General features: G+C 45.7%; 1 protein-coding gene across 1 annotated transcript in view; it reads right to left on the bottom strand.

Moving 5' to 3' along the window:
• wdfy3 (WD repeat and FYVE domain containing 3) overlaps positions 1-27,880 on the bottom strand; it is a 127,675-nt gene that overhangs the window by 80,130 nt on the left and 19,665 nt on the right. Inside the window, 11 exon segments of the mRNA XM_069169322.1 lie at positions 6,982-7,040; positions 7,042-7,143; positions 7,145-7,181; positions 10,965-11,236; positions 13,647-13,840; positions 15,280-15,390; positions 17,440-17,916; positions 22,206-22,372; positions 22,462-22,648; positions 24,194-24,386; positions 24,815-25,036. Of these exon segments, the coding sequence (XP_069025423.1) occupies positions 6,982-7,040; positions 7,042-7,143; positions 7,145-7,181; positions 10,965-11,236; positions 13,647-13,840; positions 15,280-15,390; positions 17,440-17,916; positions 22,206-22,372; positions 22,462-22,648; positions 24,194-24,386; positions 24,815-25,036 (2,021 nt within the window).

The raw sequence follows: 27,880 nt of genomic DNA, 5'->3' as shown, positions 1-27,880 counted from the left end.
ATGATATTGCCTGACATTCCTTGATATTCCCTGATATTGCCTGATGTTCCCTGATATTCCTTGACATGCCCTGATGTTATTTGATATTCCCTGACATTCCTTGATATTCACTGATATTCCTTGATATTCCCTGATATTGCCTGATGTTCCTTGATATTCCTTGATGTTCCCTGATATTCCTTGATGTTCACTGATGTTCACTGATATTCACTGATATTCCTTGATATTCACTGATATTCCTTGGTATTCACCGATATTCCTTGATGTTCACTAATATTCCTTGATATTCCCTGATGTTCCTTGATGTTCCCTGACATTCCTTGATATTCCTTGATGTTCCCTGACATTCCTTAATGTTCACTGATATTCCCTGATGTTCCCTGACATTCCTTGATGTTCCCTGATATTCCTTGATGTTCACTGATGTTCACTGATATTCACTGATATTCCTTGATATTCACTGATATTCCTTGATGTTCCCTGACATTCCTTGATGTTCCCTGATATTCCTTGATATTCACTGATATTCCTTGATATCCACTGATATTCCTTAATGTTCACTGATATTCCCTGATATTCACTGATATTCCTTGATATTCACTGATATTCCTTGATATTCACTGATATTCCTTGATATCCACTGATATTCCTTAATGTTCACTGATATTCCCTGATATTCACTGATATTCCTTGATATTCACTGATATTCCTTGATATTCACTGATATTCCTTGATATCCACTGATATTCCTTAATGTTCACTGATATTCCTTGATATTCACTGATATTCCTTGATGTTCCCTGATATTCCTTGATATCCACTGATATTCCTTAATGTTCACTGATATTCCTTAATGTTCACTGATATTCCTTGATATTCACTGATATTCCTTGATATTCACTGATATTCCTTGATATCCACTGATATTCCTTAATGTTCACTGATATTCCCTGATGTTCCCTGACATTCCCTGATGTTCCCTGACATTCCTTGATATTCCTTGATATTCCCTGGCATTCCTTGATGTTCACTGATATTCGCTGATATTCCTTGGTATTCACTGATATTCCCTGATATTCACTGATATTCCTTAATGTTCACTGATATTCCCTGATGTTCCCTGACATTCCCTGATGTTCCCTGACATTCCTTGATATTCCTTGATATTCCCTGGCATTCCTTGATGTTCACTGATATTCGCTGATATTCCTTGGTATTCACTGATATTCCCTGATATTCACTGATATTCCTTGATGTTCCCTGATATTCCTTGATATCCACTGATATTCCTTAATGTTCACTGATATTCCTTAATGTTCACTGATATTCCTTGATATTCACTGATATTCCTTGATATTCACTGATATTCCTTGATATCCACTGATATTCCTTAATGTTCACTGATATTCCCTGATATTCACTGATATTCCTTGATTTTCACTGATATTCCTTGATATTCACTGATATTCCTTGATATCCAGATATTCCTTAATGTTCACTGATATTCCTTGATATTCACTGATATTCCTTGATATTCACTGATATTCCTTGATATTCACTGATATTCCTTGATATCCACTGATATTCCGTAATGTTCACTGATATTCCTTGATATCCACTGATATTCCTTGATATTCACTGATATTCCTTGATATTCACTGATATTCCTTGATATTCCCTGATATTGCCTGATGTTCCTTGATATTCCTTGATGTTCACTGATGTTCACTGATATTCACTGATATTCCTTGATATTCACTGATATTCCTTGATGTTCACTAATATTCCTTGATATTCCCTGATGTTCCTTGATGTTCCCTGACATTCCTTGATATTCCGTGATGTTCTCTGACATTCCTTAATGTTCACTGATATTCCCTGATGTTCCCTGACATTCCTTGATGTTCCCTGATATTCCTTGATGTTCACTGATGTTCACTGATATTCACTGATATTCCTTGATATTCACTGATATTCCTTGATGTTCCCTGACATTCCTTGATGTTCCCTGATATTCCTTGATATTCACTGATATTCCCTGATATTCACTGATATTCCTTGATGTTCCCTGATATTCCTTGATATCCACTGATATTCCTTAATGTTCACTGATATTCCTTAATGTTCACTGATATTCCTTGATATTCACTGATATTCCTTGATATCCACTGATATTCCTTGATATCCACTGATATTCCTTAATGTTCACTGATATTCCCTGATGTTCCCTGACATTCCCTGATGTTCCCTGACATTCCTTGATATTCCTTGATATTCCCTGGCATTCCTTGATGTTCACTGATATTCGCTGATATTCCTTGGTATTCACTGATATTCCCTGATATTCACTGATATTCCTTAATGTTCACTGATATTCCCTGATGTTCCCTGACATTCCCTGATGTTCCCTGATATTCCTTGATTTCCACTGATATTCCTTAATGTTCACTGATATTCCCTGATATTCACTGATATTCCTTGATATTCACTGATATTCCTTGATATTCACTGATATTCCTTGATGTTCACTGATATTCCCTGATATTCACTGATATTCCTTGATATTCACTGATATTCCTTGATATTCACTGATATTCCTTGATATCCACTGATATTCCTTAATGTTCACTGATATTCCTTGATATTCACTGATATTCCTTGATATTCACTGATATTCCTTGATGTTCCCTGATATTCCTTGATATCCACTGATTTTCCTAAATGTTCACTGATATTCCTTAATGTTCACTGATATTCCTTGATATTCACTGATATTCCTTGATATTCACTGATATTCCTTGATATCCACTGATATTCCTTAATGTTCACTGATATTCCCTGATGTTCCCTGACATTCCCTGATGTTCCCTGACATTCCTTGATATTCCCTGGCATTCCTTGATGTTCACTGATATTCGCTGATATTCCTTGGTATTCACTGATATTCCCTGATATTCACTGATATTCCTTAATGTTCACTGATATTCCCTGATGTTCCCTGACATTCCCTGATGTTCCCTGATATTCCTTGATGTTCACTGATGTTCACTGATATTCACTGATATTCCTTGATATTCACTGATATTCCTTGATGTTCCCTGACATTCCTTGATGTTCACTGATATTCCTTGATATTCACTGATATTCCTTGATATTCACTGATATTCCTTGATATCCACTGATATTCCTTAATGTTCACTGATATTCCCTGATATTCACTGATATTCCTTGATATTCACTGATATTCCTTGATATTCACTGATATTCCTTGATATCCAGATATTCCTTAATGTTCACTGATATTCCTTGATATTCACTGATATTCCTTGATATTCACTGATATTCCTTGATATCCACTGATATTCCTTGATATCCACTGATATTCCTTAATGTTCACTGATATTCCTTGATATTCACTGATATTCCTTGATATTCACTGATATTCCTTGATATTCACTGATATTCCTTGATATTCCCTGATATTGCCTGATGTTCCTTGATATTCCTTGATGTTCCCTGATATTCCTTGATGTTCACTGATATTCACTGATATTCCCTGATATTCCTTGATGTTCACTAATATTCCTTGATATTCCCTGATGTTCCTTGATGTTCCCTGACATTCCTTGATATTCCTTGATGTTCCCTGACATTCCTTGATGTTCCCTGATATTCCTTGATGTTCACTGATGTTCACTGATATTCACTGATATTCCTTGATATTCACTGATATTCCTTGATGTTCCCTGACATTCCTTGATGTTCCCTGATATTCCTTGATATTCACTGATTTTCCTTGATATTCACTGATATTCCTTGATATCCACTGATATTCCTTAATGTTCACTGATATTCCCTGATATTCACTGATATTCCTTGATATCCACTGATATTCCTTAATGTTCACTGATATTCCTTGATATCCACTGATATTCCTTAATGTTCACTGATATTCCCTGATATTCACTGATATTCCTTGATATTCACTGATATTCCTTGATATCCACTGATATTCCTTAATGTTCACTGATATTCCTTGATATTCACTGATATTCCTTGATATTCACTGATATTCCTTGATGTTCCCTGATATTCCTTGATATCCACTGATATTCCTTAATGTTCACTGATATTCCTTAATGTTCACTGATATTCCTTGATATTCACTGATATTCCTTGATATCCACTGATATTCCTTGATATCCACTGATATTCCTTAATGTTCACTGATATTCCCTGATGTTCCCTGACATTCCCTGATGTTCCCTGACATTTCTTGATATTCCTTGATATTCCCTGGCATTCCTTGATGTTCACTGATATTCGCTGATATTCCTGGGTATTCACTGATATTCCCCTGATATTCACTGATATTCCTTAATGTTCACTGATATTCCCTGACATTCCCTGATATTCCTTGATGTTCACTGATGTTCACTGATATTCACTGATATTCCTTGATATTCACTGATATTCCTTGATGTTCCCTGACATTCCTTGATATCCAGATATTCCTTAATGTTCACTGATATTCCTTGATATTCACTGATATTCCTTTGATATTCACTGATATTCCTTGATATTCACTGATATTCCTTGATATTCACTGATATCCTTGATATCCACTGATATTCCTTAATGTTCACTGATATTCCTTGATATTCACTGATATTCCTTGATATTCACTGATATTCCTTGATATTCACTGATATTCCTTGATATCCACTGATATTCCTTGATATCCACTGATATTCCTTAATGTTCCCTGATATTCCTTGATATCCACTGATATTCCTTAATGTTCACTGATATTCCTTAATGTTCACTGATATTCCTTGATATTCACTGATATTCCTTGATATTCACTGATATTCCTTGATATCCACTGATATTCCTTGTTATCCACTGATATTCCTTAATGTTCACTGATATTCCCTGATGTTCCCTGACATTCCCTAATGTTCCCTGACATTCCTTGATATTCCTTGTTATTCCCTGGCATTCCTTGATGTTCACTGATATTCGCTGATATTCCTTGGTATTCACTGATATTCCCTGATATTCACTAATATTCCCTTAATGTTCACTGATATTCCCTGATATTCCCTGACATTCCCTGATGTTCCCTGATATTCCTTGATGTTTCACTGATGTTCACTGATATTCACTGATATTCCTTGATATTCACTGATATTCCTTGATGTTCCCTGACATTCCTTGATGTTCACTGATATTCCTTGATATTCACTGATATTCCTTGATTATTCACTGATATTCCTTGATATCCACTGATATTCCTTAATGTTCACTGATATTCCCTGATATTCACTGATATTCCTTGATATTCACTGATATTCCTTGATATCCAGATATTCCTTAATGTTCACTGATATTCCTTGATATTCACTGATATTCACTGATATTCCTTGATATTCACTGATATTCCTTGATATTCACTGATATTCCTTGATATCCACTGATATTCCTTAATGTTCACTGATATTCCTTGATATTCACTGATATTCCTTGATATTCACTGATATTCCTTGATATCCACTGATATTCCTTGATATCCACTGATATTCCTTGATATCCACTGATATTCCTTGATATCCACTGATATTCCTTGATATCCACTGATATTCCTTAATGTTCACTGACATTCCCTGATGTTCCCTGACATTCCTTTGATATTCCTTGATATTCCCTGGCATTCCTTGATGTTCACTGATACTCGCTGATATTCTTGGTATTCACTGATATTCCCTGATATTCACTGATATTCCTTAATGTTCACTGATATTCCCTGATATTCCCTGATATTCCTTAATGTTCACTGATATTCCCTGATGTTCCCTGACATTCCCTGATGTTCCCTGATATTCCCAAACACACACATGATCTCTGCATGTAGAGTGGAAACAAGCAGCAGCTCCATCCAATCAGACCTGACGTCATCACTGCTGTCACTCCATTTAATCTGCAGGATCATGTATGTTCTATTTTACACACATGCAGAAGGAAGATTGAAATTCTTCAAAATAAAACCTGACAGTTGAACTTTCCTTCAGATGAACCCATGAATTTATCCTTGAGCTGATTTCTTGATGCTTTTCTGGACTGAGTTCACTGAATTTCTGAATATCAAAAAATTAACAACTGTCCCTGAATGTGTTGCCGTGACGACAGCACTGCTGGGGCTGAGCAGCTGACACAGAATATAACTGAGCTTCTTCAGCATCCTTCATGAAAATACTGGACAGATATCTTGGTTTCAATGATAATCAATAATATCTGTCACTATTAAAGATGGATGGTTGAACAGTCGTGTGGTTTCTCCTCCTGAAACACGCTCAGAGGTTTCTCTGAAAAGAACACGAGAGTCCCTCAATAACCGCAGGGCCAAAAATAAACATCATCTGTTTCATCAGAACATATACATTTTAAGTGTAAAATAAAATTTCTGAATAATTGAAACACTCCTCTTCAATCTGCCTCATTTTATTATATTAAAACAGTTGTTCTAAATGTTTTGATCAGTGAGTCACTGCATCCATCTCTCATCCTGACTGACAGCTCAGTGACGAAGGACACTGACATCATCATCATCATCAGAGATCAGATGGAGGATGATGGAATTTAATAAAGAAACTAAACTCCTGTTTGCTGCCCAATATTTACAGTTTGTAAATGACAGACATTTTCATCAAGTCCAACATGGAGCCTGAAGAAAAGGGTTCTTTAACGTCATTATTGGCACGTCAGAGATGTTTACGGACCGTCTGACCCCATCCTTGTCAGGCCAATAATGACATTAAAACACCCCATCTAATGTAATTGATTAAATATCTGTCGGTTACCATGGGAACAAAGACAGAAATGTTACTGAAGCTGGAAACATTGTGGCATTTGTCTCCATGACAACAGCTGTTACTGTGACCCTTCATTCCCAGACTCTGAATGTGTCTGTGACTCACGGACCTGTCGAAGGAGTCGGTGGCCATCTTGTACAGGTAGATGAAGAGCTTGCTGCAGTGTTTTGAGGGTCGGACACACGCTGTCTCCGGCGCCGCCGCCCGGAGCCGCCTCGTCCTCCAGCAGCCGCTGGAAAGGCTGCGCGTTGGACGGGAAGACGCCAGTGGGGACCGAGCTTCTTGGTGTCCGAGAAACAGCCCAGCAGCCTGGAGGATGGAGGGGAGGATCACACCACTGACTATTACAAAGAAACATCAAGACTCGGAGGTTCTGGGGACTCTTAATCAGTCCCTCCAGGATTTGCCTATGCAAACATTGCGGAGTTTGCTTGAATTTATGTTAATTATTATGATTTCCTGGAGGGACTGAGATACAAAACAATTACTTTATCTAAAAACTCTTCTTGTTTTTATTGAATTAATCCTCTGAAGTGTAATTTAGTGGAAAAAAAGTGAGTCAGCCTTCATGTTAAACACTCACCTCTGACTTCCACTAATAATACACTGATCTTTAATCATCTGTTCAGAAAAGCAGGAAACAAAGCAATTGGTATGAAATGGAATCTGCAGATTTAAACACGACGGGTCATGACGGGTCACGACGGGTCACACAACGGGTCACGACGGGTCACGATGGGTCATATGACAGGTCACACGATGGGTCATGACGGGTCACACGACGGGTCACACGATGGGTTCATGACGGGTCATGACGGTCACACGACGGGTCATGACGGGTCACACGACGGGTCACGACGGGTCATGACGGGTCACATGACGGGTCACACGATGGGTCATGATGGGTCACACGACGGGTCACACGATGGGTCATGATGGGTCACACGACGGGTCACGACGGGTCACACGACGGGTCATGATGGGTCACACGACGGGTCATGATGGGTCACACGACGGGTCACACGATGGGTCATGATGGGTCACACGACGGGTCACGACGGGTCACACGACGGGTCATGATGGGTCATGACGGGTCACACGACGGGGTCACACGACGGGTCATGATGGGTCACACGACGGGTCACACAACGGGTCACGACGGGTCACGATGGGTCATGACGGGTCACATGACGGGTCACACGATGGGTCATGACGGGTCACATGACGGGTCACACGATGGGTCATGACGGGTCATGACGGGTCACACGACAGGTCACACAAGGGGTCACGACGGGTCACGATGGGTCATGACGGGTCACACGACGGGTCACACGATGGGTCATGACGGGTCACACGACGGGTCATGATGGGTCACGATGGGTCATGACGGGTCACACGACGGGTCACACGATGGGTCATGACGGGTCACGACGAGTCACACGACGGGTCATGATGGGTCACACGACGGGTCACGACGGGTCATGATGGGTCACACGACGGGTCACGACGGGTCATGATGGGTCACACGACGGGTCATGATGGGTCATGACGGGTCATGACGGGTCACGACGGGTCATGACGGGTCACGATGGGTCATGACGGGTCACACAACGGGTCACGATGGGTCAGGACGGGTCACACGACGGGTCACACGATGGGTCATGACGGGTCATGACGGGTCACACGACTGGTCATGACGGGTCACACGACGGGTCACACGATGGGTCATGATGGGTCACACGACGGGTCACACGACGGGTCACATGACGGGTCACGACGGGTCATGACGGGTCACGATGGGTCATGACGGGTCATGACGGGTCACACGACGGGTCACACGACGGGTCATGATGGGTCACACGACGGGTCACACAACGGGTCACGACGGGTCACGATGGGTCATGACGGTCACACGACGGGTCATGACGGGTCACACGACGGGTCACGACGGGTCACGATGGGTCACATGACAGGTCACACGATGGGTCATGACGGGTCACACGATGGGTCATGACGGGTCATGACGGGTCACACGACGGGTCATGATGGGTCACGATGGGTCATGACGGGTCACACGACGGGTCACACGATGGGTCATGACGGGTCACGACGAGTCACACGACCGGGTCATGATGGGTCACACGACGGGTCACGACGGGTCATGATGGGTCACACGACGGGTCACGACGGGTCATGATGGGTCACACGACGGGTCATGATGGGTCATGACGGGTCATGACGGGTCACGACGGGTCATGACGGGTCACACAACGGGTCACGATGGGTCAGGACGGGTCACACGACGGGGTCACACGATGGGTCATGACGGGTCATGACGGGTTCACACGATTGGTCATGACGGGTCACACGACGGGTCACACGACGGGTCACATGACGGGTCACGACGGGTCGTGACGGGTCACGATGGGTCATGACGGGTCATGACGGGTCACACGACGGGTCACACGACGGGTCATGATGGGTCACACGACGGGTCACACAACGGGTCACGACGGGTCACGATGGGTCATGACGGGTCACATGACGGGTCACACGATGGGTCATGACGGGTCACATGACGGGTCACACGATGGGTCATGACGGGTCATGACGGGTCACACGACAGGTCACACAAGGGGTCACGACGGGTCACGATGGGTCATGACGGGTCACACGACGGGTCACACGATGGGTCATGACGGGTCATGACGGGTCACACGACGGGTCATGATGGGTCACGATGGGTCATGACGGGTCACACGACGGGTCACACGATGGGTCATGACGGGTCACGACGAGTCACACGACGGGTCATGATGGGTCACACGACGGGTCACGACGGGTCATGATGGGTCACACGACGGGTCACGACGGGTCATGATGGGTCACGATGGGTCATGACGGGTCACACGACGGGTCACACGATGGGTCATGACGGGTCACGACGAGTCACACGACGGGTCATGATGGGTCACACGACGGGTCACGACGGGTCATGATGGGTCACACGACGGGTCACGACGGGTCATGATGGGTCACACGACGGGTCATGATGGGTCATGACGGGTCATGACGGGTCACGACGGGTCATGACGGGTCACGATGGGTCATGACGGGTCACACAACGGGTCACGATGGGTCATGACGGGTCACACGACGGGTCACACGATGGGTCATGACGGGTCATGACGGGTCACACGACTTGGTCATGACGGGTCACACGACGGGTCACACGATGGGTCATGATGGGTCACACGACGGGTCACACGACGGGTCACACGACGGGGTCACATGACGGGTCACGACGGGTCATGACAGGTCACACGACGGGTCACACGATGGGTCACATGACGGGTCATGACGGGTCATGACGGGTCACACGACTGGTCATGACGGGTCACACGACGGGTCACACGATGGGTCATGATGGGTCACACGACGGGTCACACGACGGGTCACACGACGGGTCACATGACGGGTCACGACGGGTCATGACAGGTCACACGACGGGTCACACGATGGGTCACACGACGGGTCATGACGGGTCACACGACGGGTCCATGATGGGTCACGATGGGTCACACGACGGGTCATGATGGGTCATGACGGGTCATGACGGGTCACACGACGGGTCATGATGGGTCACACGACGGGTCATGATGGGTCACACGACGGGTCACACGACGGGTCATGACGGGTCACACGACGGGTCATGATGGGTCATGACGGGTCATGATGGGTCATGATGGGTCATGACGGGTCACACGACGGGTCATGACGGGTCACACGACGGGTCATGACGGGTCACACGACGGGTCATGATGGGTCATGACGGGTCACACGACGGGTCATGATGGGTCATGACGGGTCATGACGGGTCACACGACGGGTCACACGACGGGTCATGACGGGTCACACGACGGGTCACACGACGGGTCATGATGGGTCATGACGGGTCACACGATGGGTCATGACGGGTCACACGACGGGTCATGACGGGTCACACGACGGGTCATGACGGGTCACACGACGGGTCATGACGGGTCATGACGGGTCACACGACGGGTCACGAGGCCCTCAGGTGAATCTCACCTCACGGCGTCAGCCAGCTTCTCGTACTGGATCTCGGTGCGGAAGAAGTGTGAGTTGGCGGGCTCGTAGCGCATCGCGGCGGTGAGCGTGCAGAAGACGGTCAGCAGCAGCTCGAACACCTGGTTCTGGTTGACCCGCTCCCAGCCGTGTCGCGGCGGCTGGCACAGCGAGCGCTCCATGGCAACCAGCAGCGAGGTGACGTAGACGAAGCCGCCCACTTTACGGAACACCGTCCGGGTGCGGTGACTCTCACGCAGAACCGCTAACAGAGCCTGAAGAGAAAGGATTTATTAAAAAGTGACGACAAGCTGAAATACTACAAACACATTTTCAAGCGAGTTGTGACGTTGTGTAAAATGTAAATAAAACAATGCAATGATTTTCAAATCATATAAACTAATTTCAATGAAAATAGACCAAAGAAAACGTCAGAAGTTTAAACAGAAATATGTGTTTATTGAACTGTGTTCACAGACGATGGTTTTCACAAGTGTTCCTGAGCCCATGCAGTGATTTCCACTCCAGAATAGTGTGTTTTTAATGCAGTGCTGCCTGAGGGCCCGAAGATCACCACCATCCAATATTGGTTTCCAGCCTTGTCCCTTGTGTTCAGAGATTTCTCCAGATTCTCTGAATCTTTTAATGATATTATGAACCGTAGACGATTAAATCCACTAATTCTTTGTAGTTTTAAGTTGAGGAACATTATTCTTAGATTGTTGAACTATTTTCCAACACAGTCTTTCACAGAGTGGTGAACCTCTCCCCATCTTCACTGCTGAGAGACTCTGCCTCTCTGAAATCATCTTTTATACCCAATCATGTTACTGATCTGTTGCCATGGTAACCTCATTAGTTGAGGTGATTTTTTTTTTTTAATCTTTACACAACTTTTCCATCTTTTGTTGACCCTGTCACAACTTTTTTTGAGACATGTTGCTAGTATCCAATTAAAAATTAGCACTTTCTCCATTTCAACATTTGATTTGTTGTCTTTGGTCTATTTTCAATTAAATATTGATTTATGTGATTTGTAAATCATTGCATTCTGTTTTTATTCACATTTCATACAGCGTCCCAACTGTTTTGGAAACGAGGGTGTATAAATATATATAAAGACATTTATTCTGAAAAAGTGTCTCACTTTCTCTGCAGATTTTAATTCACTTTTCTCCACTTTCCTGTTTTATTTTCTCTCGTCTCCATTTGTCAACTCATTTGTTTTTTTTTGTCACCTCATTCAGTCTCATCTTCATTCATCAGCTCTTCATCTCTCAGTCTTCCTCTGCGCTGACATCTCGGAGCCCCTCCAGGTTTCACCGCATCAACACATTCAGTTTCTTTCCTACATTTTGTCAAAGTTTTGTGGTTTTGGATTTCAAAGTAATGTGAACTGAAACATCAAACTGTGACCCAGATATGAGTGTGGAGACCTGAAAACAGCCCGAGAACATACGTAGAACGGTTTTAATGAGCCTCAGAGAAGAGGAGGATTGTCTGGGATGAGCAGCCGAGTGAAGCTGTGAATGACACAGCTGAGGTGACTCGTCTGGGACGACGGGGATCTGAACCCTGGAGGCTTTTATATTATCGTCTCTGATGTGAAACCTTTTTAAACTCATCTTTTTAATACAAACATGTTGGAATATTCCAGTAAAAACACATACTGTATGATAGGATAAGTACATGTGTCCACAGACAACCTGCAGTCCTGGATAACACGATCAGTACATGAACAATGAAGAACACAACAGTGCTGATGTGACTCACACTGACTCATGTGTACATCATGATAAATCAGTGGTGGAGGAACATTACTGGACTTCATCTTAAATCATCAAATCAGAAAATGTGAACATTGAAGAGAGGAGCAACTAAATGAACCATGTTGGATTCAATCTGTTCTAAATGAGGATTCAGAATCAATTCAAGATTTCCAACAGCTTTCAAACTTTTCTTGTTCAAGTCTTAAAACAAAAGTTGGTTTTCCATCACAGAAATAACTTGGATGACGTCAACGGTGGGCGTTTCAGTCGTCATCCATTTTCTCCTGAGAGCTTTTATTTACTTGCTACGAGTAAAATATGAAACATGATCCATTTCAGGACCCTGGACAGCGTCTGGTCTCTGACCTGCTGCCGGTTCAACGTCTCGACAGAATGGAAATGCTGCTTTTCATTGTTTCCAACATTACAGGAGTGACGAGCAGCTCCAGAACACCTGGAAGTGATTCACCTTTCCTTCTCCAACATGACATGTTTTTTTTAAGAAACTCTGCTGTGCTGCTGTTTTAAAGAAACTTCCTTCGTTCCTCGGTGGTGTGAACGGTGGTCTAAATCATCGCTCAGAGTAGCGTGATCGTAAGCTTCCTGTTGTCATCAGCAAAACACACACAGACAGAGGAGGATGTCATTAAAACCTGTCGTAAAACCGAAGAGCGGGACACACTGATGTCAGTGGTCACCATGGTGATGAGAAGTCAGTTTAACTGATGTATTTGATGTTCAACAGGAATCATGATCCACAAGTATAATCAAGTCTCCCGCCGGAGACACGGTGAATAAAAGAGAAGTCGGACCAGCGGCATGTTGCACCACTGATCCAGCTGTGTGTGTGTGTGTGTGTGTGTGTGTGTGTGTGTGTGTGTGTGTGTGTGTGTGTGTGTGTGTGTGTGTGTGTTACCCTCAGGATGTCGGTCTTCAGCTGTAGTTCACTAGAAGGAGCAGAGTGCATGAGTCCCAGCAGTGTTCCCATGTCATCGTCTCCGCTGGGCGACAGGACGAGCTGCTGGATGATGAGCAGCGCGTGTTCACGACACTGACGGTACTTCACGATGTTGTGGACGCAGCGGGCACCGCCAAACTCTCTGAACAGAGCTGGGAGGAGGAGGAGGAGGAGAAGGAAATGGAGAAGGAGATAGAGGAGGAGGAGGAGGAGGAAGAAGAGAAGGAGAAGGTTGGATAATTAAAAACAATCCTCTGGCTGGAGGTCATTCAGAAGACTGTTTAATGAACCTGTGGACATAAGACTGCGTGTGTGTGTGTGTGTGTGGTGTGTGTGTGTGTGTGTGTGTGTGTGTGTGGTGTGTGTGTGTGTGTGTGTGGTGTGTGTGTGTGTGTGGTGTGTGTGTGTGTGGTGTGTGGTTGTGTGGTGTGTGTGTGGTGTTGTGTGTGTGTGTGTGTGTGTGTGTGTGTGTGTGTGTGTGGTTGTGTGTGTGTGGTGTGTGTGTGGTTGTGTGTGTGTGTGGTTGTGTGTGTGTGTGTGTGTGGTTGTGTGTGTGTGGTGTGTGTGTGTGTGTGTGTGTGTGTGTGGTTGGTGTGTGTGGTGTGTGTGGTTGTGTGTGTGTGTGGTTGTGTGTGTGTGTGTGTGTGTGTGTGGTTGTGTGTGTGTGTGGGTGGGTGTTGTGTGTGTGTGTGTGTGTGTGGTTGTGTGTGTGTGGTGTGTGTGTGTGTGTGGGGTTGTGTGTGTGTGGGGTTGTGTGTGTGTGTGTGTGTGTGTGTGTGGTTGTGTGTGTGTGGTGTGTGTGTGTGTGTGTGTGTGTGTGGGTTGTGTGTGTGTGGTGTGTGTGGTTGTGTGTGTGTGTGGTTGTGTGTGTGTGTGTGTGTGTGTGTGTTGTGTGGTTGTGTGTGTGTGGTGTGTGTGTGTGTGTTGTGTGTGTGTGTGTGTGTGTGTGTGTGTGTGTGTGTGTGTGTGTGTGTGGTTGTGTGTGGTGTGTGTGTGTGTGTGTGTGTGTGTGGTGTGTGTGTGTGGTGTGTGTGTGTGGTGGTTGTGTGTGTGTGTGGTTGTGTGTGTGTGTGTGTGTGTGTGTGTGTGTGTGTGTGTGTGTGTGGTTGTGTGTGTGTGGTGTGTGTGTGTGTGTGTGTGGTTGTGGTGTGTGTGTGTGTGTGTGTGTGTGTGTGTGTGTGTGTGTGTGTGTGTGTGTGTGGTGTGTGTGTGTGTGTGTGTGTGTGTGTGTGTGTGTGTGTGGTGTGTGTGTGTGTGTGTGTGTGTGTGTGTGTGTGTGTGTGTGTGTGTGTGTGTGTGTGGTTGTGTGTGTGTGGTGTGTGTGTGTGTGTGTGTGTGTGGTGTGTGTGTGTGGTGTGTGTGTGTGGTGTGTGTGTGTGTGGTGTGTGGTGTGGTGTGTGTGTGTGTGTGGTGTGGTTGTGTGTGTGTGTGGTTGTGTGTGTGTGTGTGCGTGTGGTTGTGGTTGTGTGTGTGTGGTGTGTGTGTGTGTGTGTGGGGTTGTGTGTGCGTGTGGTTGTGGTTGTGTGTGTGTGTGTGTGTGTGTGTGTGTGTGTGTGTGTGTGTGTGTGTGTGTGTGTGTGTGTGTGTGTACCTGCGTTGGTGTTGGTGGTGTTGGAGCCCTGCAGCAGAACAGTCAGTGTCTCCATCACCAACCAGGCCAGCTGCTTCTGCTCCTCTGCTACCGTGTTGTTTTTACAGTCAGCTGGATGAACACACAGACGGTGTTATTAGTATATTATTAATACACAATATAATAATCCTACAGAAGGTAAAACATTAAAACTAAACTATACAGCTTGCTTTTCTGTATTTATACACTGGATTTTTTTTTTTTTTTTTACATTTTTCTAAAATTTTCTTTTCATTGATTTCTTTTTTGAATTATCTTTAATTATCTTTCCTACCTGCATCCTTAAGATGTTGTGAAAACTACATTTCCTCATTGTGGATTTCATTTCCTCCCCTCCCCTCCTCTCCTATCCCCTCCCTTCTCCTCTCCCCTCCCTTCTCCTCTCCTCTCCCCTCCTCCCCTCCCTCTCCTCCCCCCTCCCCTCCTCTCCTCTCCCCTCCCTCCCCTCTCCCCTCTCCCTTCCCCTCCCCCGTCCTCTCCTCTCCCCTCTCCTCTCCCGTCCTCTCTCTCCTCCCCTCCCGTCCTCTCCCGTCCTCTCCTCTCTCCTCTCCTCCCCTCTCCAGTCCGCTCCGCTCCTCTCCTCTCCCCTCTCCTCCCCCGTCCTCCCCTCCCCTCCTCTCCCCTCCCGTCCTCTCCTCTCCTCCCCTCCTCTCCCCTCCCCTCCCGTCCTCTCCCTTCCCCTCCCCTCCTCTCCTCTCCTCTCCCCTCCCTTCTCCTCTCCTCTCCTCTTCCCTCCCCCCCCTCCTCTCTCTCTATCCCCTCTCCTCTCCCCTCCTCCCCTCCCTCTCCTCTCCTCTCCTCCCCTCCTCTCCCCTCCCCTCCCGTCCTCTCCTCTCCCCTCCCCTCCTCTCCTCTCCTCTCCCCTCCCTTCTCCTCTCCTCTTCCCTCCCCCCCTCCTCTCTCTCTATCCCCTCTCCTCTCCCCTCCTCCCCTCCCTCTCCTCTCCTCTCCTCCCCACCTCTCCCCTCCCCTCCTCCCCCCTCCCCTCCTCTCCTCTCCTCTCCCCTCCCTTCTCCTCTCCTATCCCCTCCCTTCTCCTCTCCCTCCCTTCTCCTCTCCTCTCCTCTCCTCTTCCCTCCCCCCTCCTCTCCTCTCCTCTTCCCTCCCCCCTCCCCCTCCTCTCTCTCTATCCCCTCTCCTCTCCCCTCCTCCCCTCCCTCTCCTCCCCCCTCCCCTCCTCTCCTCTCCCCTCCCTCCCCTCTCCCCTCTCCCTTCCCCTCCCCCGTCCTCTCCTCTCCTCCCCTCCCGTCCTCTCCCGTCCTCTCCTCTCTCCTCTCCTCTCCTCCTCTCCTCTCCTCCCCTCTCCAGTCCGCTCCGCTCCTCTCCTCTCCCCTCTCCTCCCCCGTCCTCCCCTCCCCTCCTCTCCCCTCCCGTCCTCTCCTCTCCTCCCCTCCTCTCCCCTCCCCTCCCGTCCTCTCCCTTCCCCTCCCCTCCTCTCCTCTCCTCTCCCTTCTCCTCTCCTCTCCTCTTCCCTCCCCCCCCTCCTCTCTCTCTATCCCCTCTCCTCTCCCCTCCTCCCCTCCCTCTCCTCTCCTCTCCTCCCCTCCTCTCCCCTCCCCTCCCGTCCTCTCCTCTCCCCTCCCCTCCTCTCCTCTCCTCTCCCTTCTCCTCTCCTCTCCTCTTCCCTCCCCCCCCTCCTCTCTCTCTATCCCCTCTCCTCTCCCCTCCTCCCCTCCCTCTCCTCTCCTCTCCTCTCCTCCCCACCTCTCCCCTCCCCTCCTCCCCCCTCCCCTCCTCTCCCCTCCCCTCCTCTCCTCTCCTCTCCCCTCCCTTCTCCTCTCCTCTTCCCTCCCCCCCCTCCTCTCTCTCTATCCCCTCTCCTCTCCCCTCCTCCCCTCCCTCTCCTCTCCTCTCCTCCCCACCTCTCCCCTCCCCTCCTCCCCCCTCCCGTCCTCTCCTCTCCCCTTAAATAAAAAGCCTCTAGTTTAGGTGTCAATGAACAAACCTCGACTTTAAGCTGCTGAAAACCAGACGAGAACATCAGCATTCATAAAACACACCCGACCTGCATCTAATTAAAGAAGTAAGAACGCTGACGTCGATTTATTCTACTTCCTGTTTGCTCTGTGCGTGACTCCGCCTCCTGACCCTGCTCACCACCGCGGGGGGAGAAGAACCCACCTTGGTCGTTGCTGTGCGGCTGCTGCGAGGCCGGGTCTTTGAGCAGGGCGGCGTACTTGTGCAGCAGGTTGACCAGCACCTCCAGCAGGCCGACCTCCCGCAGCACGTCGCTGAACACGGCGTCGTGGCGCGCCAGCTTCAGCAGCGTGCGCACGGCCGTGATGCTGCAGCCGTGCGACGTGCTGGATTTCAGCAGCACGCTGACGCTGAACAGCTCCTTGCACGGCACATAGTTCAGGCTGAACACCACGAACTCCAGCAGCTCGAAGTACTTGGCCTGGGCCTCGGGCAGCTTGGCCACGCGGTCGGCGAACTGAGACAGCGTGTGCTGCGACTCCAGGATGAAGTAGTTGGCCGGCTCGGCGGCGTAGATGTTCCCGATGGCGTCCAGCAGCATCACGGCCAGCCGGCTGGTCTTGGCCCGCAGGAAGGCGTTCTGCAGCACCGAGAAGGCCTGGATGTTACGGACCGTGTGGCCTGAAGACGACAAGATGTGGAAAACACTTCTGACTTCTGGAAACTTCACTGCATCGAGGCATTTTGTGTAAATATGCAAATTATTATATACCAGAGTATCAAGACACAGAAAACAAGCAAACATCAGAGGAGTGGACGATGAAACATCTTCACGTGAAGCTGGATATCTGACACCTTCCTGGAGGTTAATAAAATATCTTGAAGGGACATGAAACCTGAAGAACAGGAAGTGCAACGACCAAAGAAACCGGATCTCATACTGCATATTCATTTACATTATTAACTGGAAGGAAACCGAAAACCCACTTCTGTGTTTTAGCCTGAAAAAGGTGATTTGTTGGTCATTACTTAAAACTGCTAATCTAGAGTTGTTAAAAAAAAACAACTTCATATTGTTCTGATTTACTCGAAACTCTCTGACCTCATGTTCGGTAACATTTATTCACATAGCTGAGCTCCACCCAAACCAGCTGACTCAGCTTCTTTTATGACAATAACAAACGGATACTCATTTGATACTCTGTGCTTGTTTCTGAATGCAATTTTCAATATTGATGGTTGATTTAATTAATAAAATCCAGTGTTTCCCTTCGATCGGGAATACACACGAAGCAAACACGTCTAAGCTTAAACCTCGTACATGACTGGACCCTGTGTGAAACTGGAGGGCTTTTAATTTGAAAAGTCAGGTGTAACTTTGATCTCTCAGTGACAGAGTCACTTCATAGCTCCGCCCCCTCTGTTGCGGTCCAGCTGAAAATACTGTATTTATGTCATTTATACCTAATTTCTGAGCAGCCGTTTGTTTCCAGCTCAGTGTGAGAGTCTCTGCTGTGTTTCTGTCCTCTGATCTCTGTGTGTCTCAGTGGATGTCCTCACACCACCTGGAAATCAACCTCCACAAGACCGAACTGCTCTTCCTTCCAGAGAAAGACTCTCCCACCCTCGACCTGACTACTACCTTCAACAACTCTGTTATCCCGACCCTGACTGATAAGAACCTCGGAGACACTCGACAGTCAACTCTCTCTTACTGCCAACATCACTGCAACAACACGTTCCTGTAGATACATGCTGACCAACATCAGGAGAATACGTCCTCTTCTCACTCAGAAGGAGGTGCAGGTTCTGGTCCAGGTTCTGGTCCAGGTTCTGGTCCAGGTTCTCTACATCCAGGACATGGTCCAACCCTACATCCCAGCCCCTCCCTCCGCTCTGCTTCTACCAATCAGCTTGTTGCTCCTCACTGAGTTAAACACTCTACTAAACCAGGACTGTTTGCTGTCCTGACTCCTAAATGGTAAAATGAGCTCCAACGACATCAGGAAGCAGAAACTCTGAACATCTTCCACCACAAACTAAAAACACACCTCCTCCTCTTCCTCCTCCTCCTCCTCCTCCTCCTTTACCTTGAACAGTAGAACTTTAGTATCTTAAAATAGAACTTACTGATAGAACTTTGTAGTTTGGCTTTCTGGAAGATAATTATATTTTCTTGATTCTTGTTGTTCTGGTTTTGAACCCTCATGGTTGAAATGAACTTATTGTAAGTCTTTGGATAAAAGGGTCAGATAAATGAAATGTATTGTAATGTAATGTTTTAGTTTAATTATTCTATTTTATTTTATTCTATTTATTGTATATACTGTGCATTTTTATATTTAATATTTTACTGTTGTTTTATTGCTTTCCTGCACCTATAATTAATAAAGTATCCACCCACCCACCCATCCATCCATCTATCTATCTATCTGTCTATCTGTCCTCTGATCTGTCAAAATCAGACTTTCTAAATGCAAACTTTTTAAATCTTTCCCTGTAATCTGTTGTTCCTCATCACAATTAACAGTTTACAGTAATGGCAACGTCTTGTTTGAAGATGAATGTTCGCAGTATATTTTGTCGAGTTGTGGTTGCAGAAATAAAATATAAATATATATATATATATAGGGTTAGACGATATATATATATACCCATATATAGTCTAACCCTAACCCTATAAATATATATATAAATAATCTTCATCTGATGAGGAAATTAAAAGATTTGAGGCGTTGATACAGAAAGTCTTCAGCGTAGAGAAAGAGTGAAGTGCAGCAGATAAAAGATGAGTGTTATCCATCAGCAACATTACAACACTGACCTGACTCCGTTTGTGGGTTGAGTATAAATATAAAACTATAAACTATGACTCATAAACTGAAACTGACACAGAGATGTCGTCACACACACACACACACACACACACACACACACACACACACACACACACACACACACACACACACACACACACACAGCAGCTGAGTGAGTGTGGCAGTGTAATGAGGCGTGTGAGCGGACCCTCGTACCACCACACTCAGCTGGAACTGTAATTAGGAGGGTGAACAGGAGTTTAACTGTGTTAGTCCTGCGGTATAAACGGTTGCAGAGCTGAGTGGGATTTTAATATCAAACACAACATTGGTTGGAGGAGACAGACCAGTTTAAACTGTCCAGCTGCTGCGAGTGTGAAATCTGTCAAGGAACATGTTCATCACGTCTGTCTGACTCACGTTAGTACAATACTACGTCCCGCCCACCGATAGCTGTAACCTGACTGCACCACAGGCCTGTCAATCAAACAGACACGCCCCCAAAAACAGGTCTTCTTGAATCTTCTTTTCTAATGAATGAGGGATTATTTTCAGATGGACCTCCAGAAAACTAATAAGAAGGAGTGACTTTAGCTAACAACACCGAGATAACTGATGGACACATTTTATTCACTTTGGATTTGATGAGAGAAGTTGAATGGGAGTCTATGGAGCCGGAGGCTTTTTGGAGACGACCTCTAGTGGCACTCGCTGGTATTGCAGCTGAAGACACTTCTGCATCGGAACCATTTTATAGACCTGAAGCTACAAACACTTTTATATCCAGTCTGTAGTTTTATATCCAGTCTGTAGTTTTACATCCAGTCTGTAGTTTTACATCCAGTCTGTAGTTTTATATCCGGTCTGTGGTTTTATATCCAGTCTGTAGTTTTATATCGATTCTGTAGTTTTATATCCAGTCTGTGGTTTTATATCCAGTCTGTAGTTTTATATCGATTCTGTGGTTTTATATCCAGTCTGTCGTTTTATATCCAGTCTGTAGTTTTATATCCAGTCTGTAGTTTTAAATCCAGTCTGTAGTTTTATATCCAGTCTGTAGTTTTATATCCAGTCTGTAGTTTTGTATCCAGTCTGTAGTTTTATATCCAGTCTGTAGTTTTGTATCCAGTCTGTAGTTTTATATCCAGTCTGTGGTTTTATATCCAGTCTGTAGTTTTATATCGATTCTGTGGTTTTATATCCAGTCTGTCGTTTTATATCCAGTCTGTAGTTTTATATCCAGTCTGTAGTTTTAAATCCAGTCTGTAGTTTTATATCCAGTCTGTAGTTTTATATCCAGTCTGTAGTTTTGTATCCAGTCTGTAGTTTTATATCCAGTCTGTAGTTTTGTATCCAGTCTGTAGTTTTATATCCAGTCTGTGGTTTTATATCCAGTCTGTAGTTTTGTATCCAGTCTGTAGTTTTGTATCCAGTCTGTGGTTTTATATCCAGTCTGTAGTTTTATATCCAGTCTGTGGTTTCATATCCAGTCTGTAGTTTTATATCCAGTCTGTGGTTTCATATCCAGTCTGTAGTTTTATACCCAGTCTGTAGTTTTATACCCAGTCTGTAGTTTTATACCCAGTCTGTAGTTTTATACCCAGTCTGAGTCGGACCAGGCTGTCATTCGAAGTGTTTCTTGTAAAAATAAAAACAGACAGAAGGCCAAGAGGAACCTTTTCAGAGGGAAACATGCAGCCACACACAGTTCTCTGAACCACTGAAGTGTTTCTGCGCTCCTAAGAGCTCATTAGTATGCGAGAGGCTGGAGGCATTCATCTCCAGAGGTGTGACAGGCGGCAGAGTTGCCATGGTGTCTGTCAGCATGTTAAGCTGACTGGGATCAGCCAACCATCAAAGTCATTTCAGGGATTAAGATGTGACGGGGAGATACAGGACAGCTTCCAGCTGACAGTCCTCTCTTGTTTCAAGGCTTTGAGCAGGTTGGTGGTAGTTTATAGATTTAAGAGGCAGATCTGGGGGAACATCCTCACATTCACTGTCAGGAGGTCCTTAAAGTCTTCTCTGGATGATCATTTCAATGGCTTGTTGAGAAAACTGTTTTAGTCTCAGTGAAAAGGACAGACTCCATTAAATCATCATCACGTGTTTGTGTCAGATCAGAAACATGATGTAAGGAGGAGCTGGCCGTACCTTTCCCAGAAGGCTGTGGGAGAACGAAGCCCGGCAGCAGGAAGGGGGCTCCGGTGGTGAGGCCGGCGGGTTTCAGCTCCGTCACCCCGTACGTGGACAGACACGTCACCAGGTTGACCAGGTCCTTCAGAGCGTCTCTGGGTTCGTCCTCCTTGGCCTGTTCCAGTCTGCAGACGGACAGAAGAAGAAGAACCGGCGTGAACTTTGGTGAACTCACTGAGAGCGGCGAGCTGCAGGGACGAGGACGTGGTCGGACCTGAGCGTGAGGTCGCAGAGGAAGGCGTAACCCTGACACATCCGGAAGTCGTCCAGCAGCGTCTGGGACACATCGCTGGAGTCCTTCAGGAAGCAGGACAGACCGGCGAACATCTCCACGATCTCCAGAGGCGAAAGGTCATCTGACTGCTGCATGTTCTGGACACACGTGGAAAGGCATTCCTTCTCTGGAAACAAGGAGGGGGGGGAGGGGTCAGAGGTCAGAGGTGAAGAAAGAGAAGGTGTGACAGAATGTATGAAATGACAGAACAAACATCAGGTGGAAAACAAGTCCTACGAGCTCAGAGGGAAACTTTAAGAGTCTTTTGCACTGCTCAGTGCTGCAGGTGCATGATGGGAAAACACAGATCAGCAGCTGCACTTCCTCAGAAACGAGTTCCCTCTCCAAGTCAAAGTCAACCTGCCTGAAAACAAGCTGAAACTCAGACGTTTTTAGTACAAAACTTTTTACTTTCACTTGACCTCATAAACACGCAGACCCTTTCTGATGGGAACAATAAAAAGCCAGCATCTTTCTTACTGTTGCCGTGGCAACAAGGGAATCTGTATCCCATATCTGATAGATGTATAGCAGCTTTAAAAACTATATAATCATCTTTTCTGTCGTCCGTTTACATTTTGGAGCTAAAGCTCTTGAAATCTACATTTTCCTGCAGGAACACGAAGAGGAACATCTTCCCTGAAGTTCTGACACTTCACACACCAACTGAAAGGAGAGAAAACGGTACAATAACTCGTCATCATTAACACCGTTGCACTGTTTTTACTTTAGTTAATTTTTTTATATTTATACCTTTACTGCCTCTATTTTTATTCTGTAATTTGTATTGCTTTTGCCGTATCTTCCATGCTGCTGTAAGAAAGAAATGTTCCCTTGCGGGATCAATAGAGTATGACCGAAAAATGACCAAATGGGAAATATTGATATTCTAGTGCCCAAAAAAATGATCCAATCCCTGATGTTCCTTGTCTGGAGAAGAGCTGTTAGGATCCCTGATGTTCCCTGAACATGTGGACTCGCTCACTAACACTAACTATGGAGTGACTTCTTCACAGAACACCAGAGAAACAAACCTCTCATCTGATACACTGACAATATTCATTTGATCATTTGATGTCATTTTTCCTTTATTTGTTTACGTAATGCTTCATTATTTTCTTCCTCACTCTTATTTATCAGTATTATTATCACCAGTCTGTCCTGTTTCCTGTTATGACGAGGAAAGCCAATGTCCTTTTGCGACTACTATTATCAATTATTTTAATTTACCTATTTATCATAAAAATGTCGTTATTGCCTATTTCATGTTTTTTTTTTATTGTCTTTTGTTTTGTTTTCGTTTTCTTTTTCCCCTTTCTTTAAATTATTACTGCTTGTTGGTATTGTACTCTGTTACTCATTGCATTGTTCATATCAAGTCTAATTTATAGTGTCACTTGTCATTTCTTGCTTCACCAAATAATAATAATAATAACAACAATAGACTAAAAGCTTGGTTCAGTGCGAACCATTCTCCAGTTGTGTTTACGTCAAACACTCTTGAGAGGTTTAAAATCAAAGGATCCATCTGCAGTAATAATGAAGGCACGATGCCATTTTCTGAGCTGATACTTTAATAATGATCATAATCATGATGAGAGTCATTTTAAAAACATCGTGTTTCATAACAAACTGACATGCTGACGCTGCATGTGAAGAGACTCGTACTCACCATGTATGTATTTGACCACGTTGACACTGAGGCCGTGTCTGGAGATGGTGGTGAGCACCTCCCCGGCGCTCCTCCTCCAGGGCAGGTTATGGGGGGGGCACCAGGAGGTGATGGCGCTGAACAGCAGCTGGAGGTCGTCCTTCTGCGCCAGCTCCTCCGCCGGAGACACGAAGGTGCAGAGCTTCACCAAGATCTGCAACAGCGGAGAGGAGAGGAGAGGACGCGAGGTTGTTGAAAATCAGCTGCTGGATTAAAGAGGCGAGCCGAGTCTCCGTCATGGAGACGTGTGTGAAAATATAAGATTCAATATCACATATCAGGAAGACTTTCCCATCATCTAGTGAGAAATCCATTAATCTCTACAGCAGAACACTGATGGATTTAAAGTATTAAATTAAATCAATAAGCGTCGTATTTAAAGAAGTATTGATTCTCCACATGGTGAACAAGTATTACAGTTCTGCTGAATCAACAACAAATCACTGAGATGTGTTTATTCTGCAGAAGCGAAATATGGTTTTCTACAAAATTATAAAGGCCTTTCTCTTTTTTTGTTTATTAAATGAGTTATTTAAGAACAAAGTTCATGTGTAGAAGCAGAAAGTGAATACAACTCTTCACCTGGACGAAGACTTTCTGAAGCAGCGCCCGGCGGTCAGCCAGTGGCAGCTCGGGCTGGGTGTGGCCCTGGCCCGGGGTCTTCTCCTGGGTGGGCGGAGCCTGTGGGGGCGGAGGGGCGGGGCCTACGGGAGCCTCGGGCATGTGGGGCAGGTCGAAGAACAGGTAGAGACATTTGACCAGCGTGGAGGGAACGGACATGGTCGTCATGCAGTCCACCGTTTTCTGTCGGGGAGGGTGGACAACTATTAATCACTAAATACGGAAGTTATTTTAAAACACGGAGCTCAAACAACATATGGAGACTCAGAAACAACAGTTGGAGATCCTCCGCTGTAGATGTATTTATGCAGCGACCGACTGTGCTGTGAAAATCAACAGATGATAAATGTGTAGCTGAACAACAGCAGGCGAGCTCAGCTGGTTTCTACTGCACAAATATACACCGAAATCTTTTTGTTTGTTTGGTATTCGGCGGTTCTGTTAACTTCTGATTTGTGGTCGAGTTTCTGTGAAGAAAAAAAAGGGTCTCAGGTGTGTGTGCATTGTGTTTCCCACTGTTATAGAGAGTGTGTGTGTGTGTGTGTGTGTGTGTGTGTGTGTGTTCACGTTGCTTTAATAGATTTGTGTTCCTCTCCTCTGGTGTCTCAGACAGTAAACCGAAGACTCTCCCATAAACCTGACGTCACCTTTCCCCTCCTCCTCCCTCCATCCTCCTCCATTCTTTCTCCTCCTCCTCCATCATAATCTCCCCTCCTCCTCCTCCATCTGCTCCATCCTCCTCCATCTTCGATGAAGCAGCTTTGTGTTTCTACCTCCAATGGCTTCTTTTTATTGTTGTAAGATGCCCTTCACGCTCTGCAGTCCCAGTGTGCTCGTCTCTCTGACACAGACACAGAAGTGCTTTCTTGACATATTTCTGCTCTCAGTCTCCATGTGTGTCTTTTTCTCCACACACACACACACACACACACACACATACACACACACACACACACACACACACACACACACACACACACACACACACACACAGCAAATGTCTTTGTGTCTCTTGACTGTTCACAGTAACCTTGACCGTACGTCTGTAAGAGCCTGTAAACACACACACCTCTCTGGTTGGCTGAACACCAACCATCATCCATCAGTGATGTCATCATCCATCAGTGATGTCATCAACCATCAGTGATGTCATCGTTGGTTTGTGAACGTTATGAATCCTCCAGTTCAGATTCTGTCCGTCACCATCTTTACTAGTTCGGAGCGGTTTGGAGCAGGAAGTGACCATATTTGGACGAGCTGGGGGAGGAGCCAGCGGTGGATCTGACCGATCTGATCGGAAACCTGACGATACTACGTCCCGCCCACCGATAGCTGTAACCTGACTGCACCGCAGGCCTGTCAATCAAACAGACACGCCCCCAAAAACAGGTCTTCTTGAATCTTCTTTTCTAATGAATGAGGGATTATTTTCAGATGGACCTCCAGAAAACTAATAAGAAGGAGTGACTTTAGCTAACAACACCGAGATAACTGATGGACACATTTTATTCACTTTGGATTTGATGACAGAAGTTGAATGGGAGTCTATGGAGCCGGAGGCTTTTTGGAGCCGACCTCTAGTGGCACTCGCTGGTATTGCAGCTGAAGACTCTTCTGGATCAGAACCATTTTACAGACCTGAAGCTACGAACTCTTTTATATCCAGTCTGTGGTTTTATATCCAGTCTGTAGTTTTATATCCAGTCTGTAGTTTGTACGCAGCTCTGGCTCTATAAAAGGTAAACAAAGTGGTTCGAATCAAGACAAACAACACGATTCCAGCCAATCAGCAGCAGGAGGTCTTCAAGCTCGTACAAAGGACAGGAGAAAGAGGAAACGAGGGGAAAAGGGTCAGAGGCAGCATGTCACATGCTAATGTGCACCGTGGAGGAGGAGGAGGAGGAGAAGGTCAGAGGAAGGAGCTGCGAGCGCTGAGCGGCAGGAAGACTATTTCTGCCCGACAGGTGGAACATGAGATCACGCTCTGTGAACTCCGTGTTCCTGCACCACATGTGATGGTGAACACGGCAGAGTCACACCGTTATAACAAAGAACTCAGTCGACAAACAAAGTTTTAGTTCCTGACGGTAGAAGATTTGTTGTCTGCATGTGTGCGTTGATAAATGTGTTTATTTTGACAAAGCGACAGTGAACATCCCCCCGAGGCCTTCAGCCCTCAGCTACACCGTCTCCAACACACGGCAGCAGAAAGAACAAAAAACTGAACTCTATTTCAGTTGCTGTCACTGAATGTTGACAGTGAGTCTGTGTTCCTGACAGGAATGACACTTAAAGAAAAGACAAAGAGCAGGTTGATCACATGCAGACGGAGAGAGGAACTGTTGAACAGCAGCGGCGGTGGATTTCTGGTGTGCAGCCGAGCAGGAAGAGCAGCCAGCCGGCTGACAGCAGCGCTCCCCGCAAGACCTGCACAAGACCTGCACAAGACCTGCACAAGACCTGCACAAGACCTGCACAAAACCTGCACAAGACCTGCACAAGACCTGCACAAGACCTGCACAAGACCTGCACAAGACCTGCACAAGACCTGCACAAGACCTGCACAAGACCTGCACAAGACCTGCACAAGACCTGCACAAGACCTGCACAAGACCTGCAGAGGAATGCAGGCCGCAGAGTTCACAACATGTCTGCTGGCCTCAGAGACACAAACAGCAGCTTCAGGTCCAGTCTGAGCGCTTTGAACCGGGAGGAGCTGCCAGGATTTAAACATGATGAGGGGAAGTGAGGCGAGACACCAAAATCTCATTTTTAAATGGAGATCACTGGAGGGAAGTTTAAAAACGGGACAGTGATGTTATTCATGTAATACACCAAAGCATCAGAAGAGAAGACAGTTTAATCTCGTGATCTCAACAATTCAAGCAAACTGAAGCAAACTCAGCAATATTTGCAGGAGCTTGCAATTTAAAAAAAAAAAAATCCTGCCTCAAAAAATGTCATCATCAGAATCGTTGCTGAAAGTTTTAACGACATAAAGTGAATCTTTTTAAACTAAACTCTCTT

Source organism: Embiotoca jacksoni, unplaced genomic scaffold (assembly GCF_022577435.1).
Source record: "Embiotoca jacksoni isolate LCO1_2020_lvr unplaced genomic scaffold, fEmbJac1.0.p SCAF_44, whole genome shotgun sequence".
Taxonomy (NCBI): domain Eukaryota; kingdom Metazoa; phylum Chordata; class Actinopteri; family Embiotocidae; genus Embiotoca; species Embiotoca jacksoni.
Note: the sequence above shows the minus strand (reverse complement) of the source record. Positions and strands in the feature narration are given on the sequence as shown.